At 38.1% G+C, this 13652-nt stretch overlaps 1 protein-coding gene across 1 annotated transcript; it reads right to left on the reverse strand.

The window, feature by feature from the left end:
• Window positions 1-541: 541 nt before the first annotated feature.
• Window positions 542-2053, reverse strand: Ctu2 (Cytosolic thiouridylase subunit 2). Its single transcript, XM_067769625.1, has one exon. It carries the CDS (start codon window positions 1994-1996, stop codon window positions 773-775), a length of 1224 nt encoding a protein of 407 aa, XP_067625726.1. The 5' UTR covers window positions 1997-2053; the 3' UTR covers window positions 542-772.
• Between the last annotated feature and the right edge of the window lie 11599 nt (window positions 2054-13652).

A 13652-nucleotide genomic window follows, 5' to 3' on the forward strand; every position in this document is an offset into this window, starting at 1 on the left:
TTTTTCGTTAATATCTTTTGAACGAGTTAAAATTTTTATTTTCCGGTTTCGGAATATTAATACTGATGTCAAGGCGCGTCGTTTGACACCCCTCGATATTTTTGTACCCGTATAGAATTACCGAATTGGCTTACAAGCCAACCTAAAAAAACCGCACTGCGTTTTTTAGCGCACGCAGACATTCAGCATTTTTTGCCCCAACCCAAATAAGCATGCGTTGCGAAAATGTAAAGCATGTGTGCAAACGTCAAATCTAAATGTCACGCAGAAGAAAAATTGGAAATCGAGTTAGGGTTTCACGCAGCAAATTCAATTTGGGTTGCTCTCATACAAGTTGTATGTGCATGAGACATTTTTGACAGAAAATGACTTGCGTGCGTTTATATTAGGTTGGCTTGTTAATCATACGATACTTACTGAAAGAACAACAAGCACATACGTGCTAGGAGATTTATCACGAAAAAGGAGGGATAACCTGGCCGGTGTTGGAGCGCTGCCCCTGCCATTTACTTCAAACCAAAGAAAAAACCAACATACACAATACAATTAAAAACTGTATGCAGGGCTATGGGGTTTATTCATCTTGTCACTTCACGCTTAACTGTCTAGCTTTCGTCAGAACAAGGAGAAGGTATTCCATCTCAGCTTAAGTTGAATACACTGTATGCTAAACGATTAAGCGCTAATGAATTTATCTTCAATTAGAAATACCAAACAACTAATAAATACAATCTTTATATCAAGTCCTTCATTCTTATTGTATATGAGTAACTTAATTACAGTCACGCTTTATATATTCACAGCTATAACATATACTTTGTTTTTTGCGATTGGTGTCCAAATGTGCAATAAAATTTTCCAAGGAATTCATGGAGCCTTCGGCAGACACATAAAGTGAATAGTCTACAGCCAAAATCGTATTTGAAGCTGTTAAAAGAAATGGCGATCTGCAAAGACTACATAACCCAATATTTAGGTCACCTCGGATTTTTTCCCGATCTTCAATATAACTGGATGTTGCAATTTTATTTCCAGTACGTATTATAGTGTGAACCGTCGCTGGATATTGTTTTTGCAAATTTCCCACAAACAACTCTGTCAAACTTTGCAGGCTAGTTAAGCCCTTCGATTTCCAGTTGTTAGTTGTATTCAGCAATTTCAAATTTGTCGCAAGTATGTACAATTCAATCTCTGGTTTACTAAGACCTTTAAGAGGTCTTATTACTTTTAAACCATTACCTAAACGATCATCTTCACAAGCGACGTCTAGAGCAGCGTTATTTCCTCGTCCAAGCACAATTGCTGATAGCATATCAACTGCTAAGCTATTATTTACAGTTGGTAAGAATATATATTTGCAGTTCAAATACGTGCCCACTGATGCAATCAAGTTATGATAATGTAACTTCACAAATTCGTTGCGACTAGTGACCGTACGAATGCCATTGCAGGATTTCGAAAATGATATCTCCTCGAATCTGTCCCGAGCGAAATACTGTTCTATATCGTTGACATCAAATGGTATTGGATTTTTTACATTTCTCACATTAACAACATATCGTTTGGCAACTTTGAAATATGATATCACTTTGAGCCCGTTTTGTATATAATATGAGTATTCATCTGAATTGAAGGCCTCATTGCACAGATCGTAAACATCTATAAAAAGAATATACTGCACACAATTCAGCCGTTTAAAATTAGTTTTGGATTGCGCAATTCTCATTAAGTCCAATAGAACAATCGACTCTGGAGTACTGTCAAAAATTAACATAACATTACCACCCTGACCTAGAGCTTTAGATGAAGCCAGTGTAGCTCGGAATTTGTGACTGACGTAAATTTGGTAGCAACTTTTGCATTCGGCCATGCGATGGTGCAATTTATATATTTCTCCAACTTGTTGACATTTTTGACAAATTTCCTCAGAATATTTAATGTCAACTTGCTCCTGAGGTGTCTTATGTAGAAACATTCCATCTTTAATACTACACATTTTTATTTGAAGCTAGTGAGGTTCAGATTGGAGTAGAGCAACGGAATTCGCTACGACAACAATATAAGACGATAACTTACTGTATCGATACTTTTTAAAGCTAACTTAAGGCCCATACACATCAGATTTTGGAGACTAAACTGAATATTAGCCGTGTTTTTTACGATTACGGGTAAAAAAACGGCCATCGATAGTTGCTCATAGTCATATAAAACATTTGGCAGCACTGCCCCGCAAATGTCAAAATGCCACAAAAACTTGGCAGAACTGTATATGTATACATATTTTTTTGGTTTATTTATGACAGTTCATTAGTTATTCCGGAAAACATTAAAACGCAGAAAAAATATAATTACTGTGATGTTAATAAAATTCTTACAAGCTTTCGCTTAACCTGGTGTGTAAAAAGGAAAAATTCTTGTGCTTTGTTTAGGCAATTCTAAATGACAGAACACCTTTCTGCGTTGGCGGCTTTCGCCCAAAATAATATTAAGTTATATAGAATCAACGGGACGGCCTAGAAGGTTTCATGTGGTTATACTAAAACGCTCCCGAGATGGTCGGGCTAGTACTTTAAAGGTGCTTGTTCCCGGAACGTACCCGATCTGCATCCGGCAAAGGACCACCAAAGTCCACAACGGGGAGTGTCATCGGTACAACAACAACAAAATTTTTTATTTTCTGCTTTTCATTCATACGTATGTTCATTTTTAAATAATAAAAAAAGTTTTATATTAATTTAATAGATAACATCTCTGCCGGGGTGCGATTCAGCTCTGAATATGCCAAAATAAAAGTGTTGGCGGAAGTTCAGAGACATCATACTGTGCTCTGAAACATGTACAACCAAAGATATTCTAGACAATGAATTAAAAATAGCAACCTATAAAATGATAAGATGTGATTCCCATAGCAGGCACACAGGAGGTCTGTTAGTTTATGTACATAGTACAATTGATGTTAAAGTAATCTATAATGATAACATAAATGAAAACGTATGGTGCATTGTAATAAAACTGAAGAAGGTTGATAAAAAGTGGAAGATTGGAGTTCTGTACCACTCGCCGAGCACTAGTGATGTAGCTTTTGTTGATTACCTAAATGAAATTCTAATTATTACATATGAAAAAAGTAATCATAATATAGTAGTCGATGATTTTAATATTAACATGAACTGCATTTCAACATATAGTACGTCCAAAGTATACCAGATGAGACTGACAAAGAAAATCATAGCATGGGACAAATATAACAGTGATATTTTAATAAGCATCCTTAGATCATTTAACTTCAACTTTACTATAAACTTATCAATTGATGTAAACGTCGAATTAATTAATAATATAATGATTCAGGCTATGGAAAGTTTAACCTACGAGAAAGAAGTGCATATCAAGTTAATGAATAAATGGTATGACAGAGAATTGGTACAAATGAATAAATATAAATACAATATGTACACGCGTGCGTTACAAACTGGAGAGTGGGATGAATATAAAAATATAAATAGGTCATACAAAAAATTAGTCAAATTAAAAAAAAAATAAAGTATATGGAGAATAAAATCATTTTGAATGAATATAATGCTAAAGAAATGTGGAAATATCTCAAACAAACGGTTAACCAAACTAAAGATAATGAAGAGATAAAAAAGGTGATACTGGATGACATACTGGTTGAAAACGAAACCGATCTGGCGAATGCTCTGAATAGATTTTTTGTAAACAGTGTGATTGGAATTAATAATAATATCGAAACCTGTCAAGTAGCACTAGAGGATACACAAGTCCATTCAAAATTAAAGTTTGCTGAAATTACCACCGATGATGTTATTAATATCCTAACAGACTTTAAAAATAAAATAGGTGGAAGAAAACTGCTATCCGAAGGTGTACTAAAAGATTGTATATCGTATACCGGATATTTCTATGCTCAAATAATCAATAACAGCTTAGAAGATGGTGTGGTACCTGAAATGTGGAAAACGTCAACAATAATACCTGTGGAAAAAGTTAAAAAGACAATGCATCCTGAAGAACTTAGACCCATAAATACCCTGCCAAGTGATGCTAAAATTCTCGAAGTCGTTGTAAAGTATCAGCTGGTGAATCATCTTGAAGTAAATAATATATTAGTCTACCAACAGTCGGGATTTAGGAAAAAACATTCCTGTGAGGCAGCGCTGAACTTGGTGATATCTGATTGGAAAGAAGAGCTAAACAACAAAAAAGTAGTGGTTTCAGTTTTCTTTGACCTCAAAAGAGCTTTTGAAACGGTGGATAGAGAGATATTAATAAAAAAAATGCAGCGGATTGGCATAACTGATATTGAACTTAAATGGTTCCGCAACTATTTGAAGCAGAGAAAGCAGAAAACAGTTATAAATGCTGTGACTTTGGATGAATTAGAGGTACCCATAGGATTACCTCAAGGCTCAGTATTGGCACCTATATTATTTCTTATATACATAAATGACATAGTCAATGCTATCGAAGGTTGTGACATTAGACTTTTTGAGGATGATGCATTAATTATTATAAGTGAAAATAATATTAATACTGCACTTACCAAAATGCAACATGAACTAAATAACTTGTATAAATGGTTGTATGGTAATAGACTGAAACTAAACATAAATAAAACTAAATATATGATAATAACAAGGAGGAATATTAATATTCAAACCCTAGAAGGTTTATTGTAGTCATATCAAAGTTCCCGAGATGATCGGGCTAGTACCTCAATGGTGCTTGTTACCGGAACGTAGCTAGATATATAATTTATTAAGGATTGCACAGTGACTTGCACATCTCCTTCACAGCACCTCATCCTAGTCGACTTCCTTGATGGACCCTAGTAGTGTTCTTGGCTTGAGGGATTAAATGTGGGAATGCTCTAGCCATGGTGAGCCCATGAACTTACCCCTACGTCTTGAGATTGCGTCGCATTCTTGGAGGATATTGCCGTTTGCTGATCGATCACAAAATCGGCATGTGTTATTCGCTAGTATGCCCAGGTTCTGCATACGGCTGTTCAGTCTATAATGCCCTGTAAGAACAGCATGGGATTCTTAGGTTATCTTGCGACACGTCTATTATTGCCCTGTAGCGACTTGTGCTATAACCTCCAAACAATATCTTAGATTTTCTGAAACCTGGTGTATTGCTCCAGTGTTCTTTTCTCTTCTCCCTCCCTTCTACTAATAAATGCCCCTGTAAGCCAACTGGCAGGAACGGCTCGGGAGCGATGGGTGATGCAGTTGCTGCCTCTGTTGTTGTTGTTGTAGCAGTGCTTCGCCCATGGTTCAACTATATACAGGTTGGCTCATCTGTAAAGCAACAAAATATGTCTGTTCATATTGTCAAAATGTGTGTATTGATGTTGGTGCGAATGGTATGGAATGGAAACATAAAATTAGCAGTTTTTGTATGTGTAAGTAAAATGTTGCCAATGTGTTGGTTCCATTTTGAGTTTGACAATCCCTTCGACCATGCAATGACATAAATAAAATCAGCTAATGAGATGAGCCAACCTGTATATAATTGAACCATGGCTTCGCCCCATCCAATAGATGTGACCGATCACAAATTGTCATCAATATCCTCTACCGAAGTCCAAGGAAACTTGCTGTTTCAACAGGGGTGGACCATAATGAAAGGGGTGTTAGAAGCGTTGGTTCCACATTACAATTAAAGAGATGGTTGGTGTCATGTGGGGACACATTGCAAGCGGGGCATATATTTTGTATATCGGGGTTGATTCTGGATAAGTGAGAGTTTAGCCTGTTACAGTATTCAGAACGAAGTTCAGCCGGAGTGACTCGCGTTTCCCTGGGGAGTATGCATTCCTCTCCCGCAAGTTTTGGGTACTGTCCTTTGAGTACTGGATTCACCGGGCAATTCCTGGCATAAAGGTCCGATGCCTGTTTGTGGAGTTCACCAAGGACCTGCTTGTGTTTTTTTTGTTTCATACGGCTGAGTTCTCAGGTGCCGTATTTCCTCAAAGTGCTTACGGAAATTACTCCTTAAGTCCTTAGGCGGTGTTGGCTAATCAATCAGATGTCAGTTGGGATGCCCAGGTTTCGCGAGGCTAAAAACTGTAGAGATCAGGGAGGTAGCCGTTTATTTTGTTGCAAAGCTCATCGATCTGTGGCCCTGCGCCTGTGGCCATTATTGTGCAGTCATCGGCGTAGGAAACGATAGTAACTCCTTCTGGTGGCGAAGGTAGCTTAGATATGTAGAAATTAAACAAAAGTAGGGATAGGACACCACCCCTGTTTAATTCTTCTTGGTTTAGATGTTTCATTTTTAAATTGCACCGATGCCTGCCGACCACACAGATAATTTGCGGTCCACTTTCTAAGTCATAGGGGAGCAGAAGACCCTTCCAGGTCTTGCAGTAACGTGCCATGCTTGACCGTATCAATAGCTTTTGATAGGTTTAGCGCAACGAGTACTGTTCTATGGTGGGGGATTTGATTTAAACCGCAATTTATCTGGGTGCCGATGACATTTAGCGCGGAGGTGGTGCTATGGAGTTTTATGAAGCCATGCTGATGACAGGCTAGCTGCAAATTTGCTTTGAAGTAGGGGAGCAAAATGGCTTCAAGCGTCTTTGCTACTGGCGATAGGAGAGATATCGGGCGATTTGACTCTCTTATGTTAGCTGGTTTCCCAGGATTTAGTAGCGGGACCACCTTGGCCATTTTCCATTTTTCGGGTATGACAAAGGTGGAAAGAGACAGGCTGAAGACATGTGCTAAATATTTGAAACCCTCTTTCCCTAGGCTTTTAAGCACCGTCATGGCTATGCTGTCCTTGCCGGCTGCTTTGGATGGTTTAGCCTGACTGATGGCATCCTCAACCTCTTTGGCGGTGTTGGTAATTGGTGACGCGCTGAAATTATGTTTATGTGCGTGTCTGTTGGCCCTCCGTCTATCTTTGTCGAATGTGGAAATATCTCAAACAAACGGTTAACCAAACTAAAGATAACGAAGGGATAAAAAAGGTGATACTGGATGACATACTGGTTGAAAACGAAACCGATCTGGAGAATGGTCTGAATAGATTTTTTGTAAACAGTGTGATTGGAATTAATAATAACATCGAAACCTGTCAAGTAGCACTAGAGCATACACAAGTCCATTCAAAATTAAAGTTTGCTGAAATTACCACCGATGATGTTATTAATATCCTAACAGACTTTAAATATAAAATAGGTGGAAGAAAACTGCTATCCGAAGGTGTACTAAAAGATTGTATTTCGTATACCGGATATTTCTATGCTCAAATAATCAATAACAGCTTAGAAGTTGGTGTGGTACCTGAAATGTGGAAAACGTCAACAATAATACCTGTGGAAAAAGTTAAAAAGACAATGCAACCTGAAGAACTTAGACCCATAAATACCCTGCCAAGTGATGCTAAAATTCTCGAAGTCGTTGTAAAGTATTGGTTGGTGAATCATCTTGAAGTAAATAATATATTAGTCTACCAACAGTCGGGATTTAGGAAAAAACATTCCTGTGAGGCAGCGCTGAACTTGGTGATATCTGATTGGAAAGAAGAGCTAAACAACAAAAAAGTAGTGGTTTCAGTTTTCTTTGACCTCAAAAGAGCTTTTGAAACGGTGGATAGAGAGATATTAATAAAAAAATGCAGCGGATTGGCATAACTGATATTGAACTTAAATGGTTCCGCAACTATTTGAAGCAGAGAAAGCAGAAAACAGTTATAAATGCTGTGACTTTGGATGAATTAGAGGTACCCATAGGGTTACCTCAAGGCTCAGTATTGGCACCTATATTATTTCTTATATACATAAATGACATAGTCAATGCTATCGAAGGTTGTGACATTAGACTTTTTGAGGATGATGCATTAATTATTATAAGTGAAAATAATATTAATACTGCACTTGCCAAAATGCAACATGAACTAAATAACTTGTATAAATGGTTGTATGGTAATAGACTGAAACTAAACATAAATAAAACTAAATATATGATAATAACAAGGAGGAATATTAATATTCAAACCCTAGAAGGTTTATTGTAGTCATATCAAAGTTCCCGAGATGATCGGGCTAGTACCTCAATGGTGCTTGTTACCGGAACGTAGCTAGATATATAATTTATTGAGGATTGCACAGTGACTTGCACATCTCCTTCACAGCACCTCATCCTAGTCGACTTCCTTGATGGACCCTAGTAGTGTTCTTGGCTTGAGGGATTAAATGTGGGAATGCTCTGGCCATGGTGAGCCCATGAACTTACCCCTACGTCTTGAGATTGCGTCGCATTCTTGGAGGATATTGCCGTTTGCTGATCGATCACAAAATCGGCATGTGTTATTCGCTAGTATGCCCAGGTTCTGCATACGGCTGTTCAGTCTATAATGCCCTGTAAGAACAGCATGGGATTCTTAGGTTATCTTGCGACACGTCTATTATTGCCCTGTAGCGACTTGTGCTATAACCTCCAAACAATATCTTAGATTTTCTGAAACCTGGCGTATTGCTCCAGTGTTCTTTTCTCTTCTCCCTCCCTTCTACTAATAAATGCCCCTGTAAGCCAACTGGCAGGAACGGCTCGGGAGCGATGGGTGATGCAGTTGCTGCCTCTGTTGTTGTTGTTGTAGCAGTGCTTCGCCCATGGTTCAACTATATACAGGTTGGCTCATCTGTAAAGCAACAAAATATGTCTGTTCATATTGTCAAAATGTGTGTATTGGTGTTGGTGCGAATAGTATGGAATGGAAACATAAAATTAGCAGTTTTTGTATGTGTAAGTAAAATGTTGCCAATGTGTTGGTTCCATTTTGAGTTTGACAATCCCTTCGACCATGCAATGACATAAATAAAATCAGCTGATGAGATGAGCCAACCTGTATATAATTGAACCATGGCTTCGCCCCATCCAATAGATGTGACCGATCACAAATTGTCATCAATATCCTCTACCGAAGTCCAAGGAAACTTGCTGTTTCAACAGGGGTGGACCATAATGAAAGGGGTGTTAGAAGCGTTGGTTCCACATTACAATTAAAGAGATGGTTGGTGTCATGTGGGGACACATTGCAAGCGGGGCATACATTTTGTATATCGGGGTTGATTCTGGATAAGTGAGAGTTTAGCCTGTTACAGTATTCAGAACGAAGTTCAGCCGGAGTGACTCGCGTTTCCCTGGGGAGTATGCGTTCCTCTCCCGCAAGTTTTGGGTACTGTCCTTTGAGTACTGGATTCACCGGGCAATTCCTGGCATAAGGGTCCGATGCCTGTTTGTGGAGTTCACCAAGGACCTGCTTGTGTTTTTTGTTTCATACGGCTGAGTTCTCAGGTGCCGTATTTCCTCAAAGTGCTTACGGAAATTACTACTTAAGTCCTTAGGCGGTGTTGGCTAATCAATCAGATGTCAGTTGGGATGCCCTGGTTTCGCGAGGCTAAAAACTGTAGAGATCAGGGAGGTAGCCGTTTATTGTGTTGCAAAGCTCATCGATCTGTGGCCCTGGGCCTGTGGCTATTATTGTGCAGTCATCGGCGTAGGAAACGATAGTAACTCCTTCTGGTGGCGAAGGTAGCTTAGATATGTAGAAATTAAACAAAAGTAGGGATAGGACACCACCCCTGTTTAATTCTTCTTGGTTTAGATGTTTCATTTTTAAATTGCACCGATGCCTGCCGACCACACAGATAATTTGCGGTCCACCTTCTAAGTCATAGGGGAGCAGTAGACCCTTCCAGGTCGTGCAGTAACGTGCCATGTTTGACCGTATCAATAGCTTTTGATAGGTCTAGCGCAACGAGTACTGTTCTATGGTGGGGGATTTGATTTAAACCGCAATTTATCTGGGTGCCGATGACATTTAGCGCGGTGGTGGTGCTATGGAGTTTTATGAAGCCATGCTGATGACAGGCTAGCTGCAAATTTGCTTTGAAGTAGGGGAGCAAAATCGCTTCAAGCGTCTTTGCTACTGGCGATAGGAGAGATATCGGGCGATTTGACTCTCTTATGTTAGCTGGTTTCCCAGGATTTAGTAGCGGGACCACCTTGGCCATTTTCCATTTTTCGGGTATGACAAAGGTGGAAAGAGACAGGCTGAAGACATGTGCTAAATATTTGAAACCCTCTTTCCCTAGGCTTTTAAGCACCGTCATGGCTATGCCGTCCTTGCCGGCTGCTTTGGATGGTTTAGCCTGACTGATGGCATCCTCAACCTCTTTGGCGGTGATGGTAATTGGTGACGCGCTGAAATTATGTTTATGTGCGTGTCTGTTGGCCCTCCGTCTATCTTTGTCGAATGTGGAAATATCTCAAACAAACGGTTAACCAAACTAAAGATAACGAAGGGATAAAAAGGTGATACTGGATGACATACTGGTTGAAAACGAAACCGATCTGGCGAATGGTCTGAATAGATTTTTTGTAAACAGTGTGATTGGAATTAATAATAACATCGAAACCTGTCAAGTAGCGCTAGAGCATACACAAGTCCATTCAAAATTAAAGTTTGCTGAAATTACCACCGATGATGTTATTAATATCCTAACAGACTTTAAATATAAAATAGGTGGAAGAAAACTGCTATCCGAAGGTGTACTAAAAGATTGTATATCGTATACCGGATATTTCTATGCTCAAATAATCAATAACAGCTTAGAAGTTGGTGTGGTACCTGAAATGTGGAAAACGTCGACAATAATACCTGTGAAAAAAGTTAAAAAGACAATGCAACCTGAAGAACTTAGACCCATAAATACCCTGCCAAGTGATGCTAAAATTCTCGAAGTCGTTGTAAAGTATCAGTTGGTGAATCATCTTGAAGTAAATAATATATTAGTCTACCAACAGTCGGGATTTAGGAAAAAACATTCCTGCGAGACAGCGCTGAATTTGGTGATATCGGATTGGAAAGAAGAGCTAAACAACAAAAAAGTAGTGGTTTCAGTTTTCTTTGACCTCAAAAGAGCTTTTGAAACGGTGGATAGAGAGATATTAATAAAAAAAAATGCAGCGGATTGGCATAACTGATATTGAACTTAAATGCTTCCGCAACTATTTGAAGCAGAGAAAGCAGAAAACAGTTATAAATGCTGTGACGTCGGATGAATTAGAGGTACCCATAGGGTTACCTCAAGGCTCAGTATTGGCACCTATATTATTTCTTATATACATAAATGACATAGTCAATGCTATCGAAGGTTGTGAAATTAGACTTTTTTTGGATGATGCATTAATTATTATAAGTGAAAATAATATTAATACTGCACTTGCCAAAATGCAACATGAACTAAATAACTTGTATAAATGGTTGTGTGGTAATAGACTGAAACTAAACATAAATAAAACTAAATATATGATAATAACAAGGAGGAATATCAATGACGATGATAAAGCCGAGCTAAAAATAAAGGATGAAACCATACAAAGAGTTAACAGTATAAAATACTTAGGAATAATAATTGATAATAAACTCAAATTTGAAGATCATATAAATTATACAATTAAAAAAATTGCTAATAAATAGGAGTGATGCAGAGAGCAACTAAATTCATTAAAAAAAAGTACAAAATAATCTTATATAAATCCGTTATAGAACCGCACTTCGTGTACTGCCCGTCCATTCTATTCATAATATCGGATAAAAAAGTAGACAAGCTCCAAAAGCTTCAAAATAGATGCATGAGATTTATTCTTCAGAAACCTAGAGATACACGAACGGCTGACATGTTGAAGACTTTAGACTGGTTAAGTGTGAAACAAAAGATTTTTTTCCACTCCATGAAATTCATATTTAATATCAAACATGGAAATGTACCTGAGTCTTTAAATAAAAATATAGCATTAGTTGAGCAAACTCACAACATAAATACGAGGAGCAAACATAATTTCAAATTGCCGTTTTTTAGAACTGAAATTGATCAACAGAACATTTTCTACAAGGGTCTGAAAAGTTACAATGATCTGCCTATGGATATAAAAAGTTGCAACCAAATAACAGTATTTAAAACTAAATTATATGAATATTGTAAACCCTTAGCTATAAGATAAAAAACTGTAATATTTTCTAATTTACGAATTAGGCTTCTGGCCGTAATAAATAAATAATCTAATCTAATCTAATAAGAGGAAACCTACAATTAAGTGCAGATTCACGTTTCATTTGCCAAGTACTTTCTACAACCAACATGCTTTGGAATACGGTACCAAACTGGTTGAATGTATTTCCCCAAAAAAGGGTGGAACTACGCATCTTGGTTTGCCAGTATTTGCTTCAGTAATTTATATTTGTATTGATTAAAAATTAAATTGTAGATAATGTAATGTGAATTAAAACGGAATAGGTAGCCGAAACAAAAAAGGCAACTGATCCGCATGCAACTTTTATTTATGTGCCGCCACCGGGAGCTGCTGCTGCTATCCTAGAAGAATTAGAAGCAGACATTTTTTTTGATTGTTTGCCTCACCAAAGGTGTGCCCTAACATGATATGGTTCGCGTTAAACACGCTGCCTTAAGGCAAAATAAATCGCGTCTAGTCAGACCCGATTGTTCAGGAATCATCACACCAGAAAGGGTAAGTAAATTGCCTACTATATAATATATAAACAACATGTATGAATTTGTTAATGATAATTTGTCATGCTTTGGTTTATAATCAACTGAAGAAAGCAAATACCAAAGAGCTCGAAGTTCATGTAAATACCAATTGATTTCTTTAGTTAGCGTTTGGAGAGTAAAATACATATGTATGTATGCACAGAACTGCATAGAAAGGGCGGAACTAATTAATTATGATCAGTAGATTTACAAGATTTTTGTCATTTTCCCTGCGTCGCCATTGTCATTACATTGCGTTAAGAGAGGACATCATCACCTTATTACCCACATCCAGTTAAAATTTTAGTAAATTTTGCTTTTTTCATTACTGATTCACAACGTGGAAAGTTATATATCGAGCATTCCATGGAGAATGGTAAATTTTATCAGACTTTCGCATTGCGGTCATTATTAATATTCAAACCCTAGAAGGTTTATTGTAGTCATATCAAAGTTCCCGAGATGATCGGGCTAGTACCTCAATGGTGCTTGTTACCGGAACGTTGATAGATAGTTAATTTATTGAGGATTGCACAGTGACTTGCACATCTCCTTCACAGCACCTCATCCTAGTCGACTTCCTTGATGGACCCTAGTAGTATTCTTGGCTTGAGGATTTAATCCCTCCTGGGAATGCTCTGGCCATGTTGAGCCCATGAACTTACCCCTACGTCTTGAGATTGCGTCGCATTCTTGGAGGATATGGCCGTTTGCTGATCGATCACAAAATCGGCATGTGTTATTCGCTAGTATGCCCAGGTTCTGCATACGGCTGTTCAGTCTATAATGCCCTGTAAGAACAGCCTTGGGATTCTTAGGTTATCTTGCGACACGTCTATTATTGCCCTGTAGCGATTTGTGCTATAACCTCCAAACAATATCTTAGATTTTCTGAAACCTGGCGTATTGCTCCAGTGTTCTTCTCTCTTCTCCCTCCCTTCTACTAATAAATGCCCCTGTAAGCCAACTGGCAGGAACGCCTCGGGATCGATGGGTGATGCAGTTGCTACCTCTGTTGTTGTTGTTGTAGCAGTGCTTCGCCCATGGTTCAACTATATAC

Source organism: Eurosta solidaginis, chromosome 2, assembly GCF_040869045.1.
Source record: "Eurosta solidaginis isolate ZX-2024a chromosome 2, ASM4086904v1, whole genome shotgun sequence".
Taxonomy (NCBI): Eukaryota; Metazoa; Arthropoda; class Insecta; order Diptera; family Tephritidae; genus Eurosta; species Eurosta solidaginis.

What these genes read in the sequence shown, in the direction of transcription:
- Ctu2 (XM_067769625.1), bottom strand. Translation starts at nt 1,996, where the DNA reads ATGTGTAGTATTAAAGATGGAATGTTTCTACATAAGACACCTCAGGAG.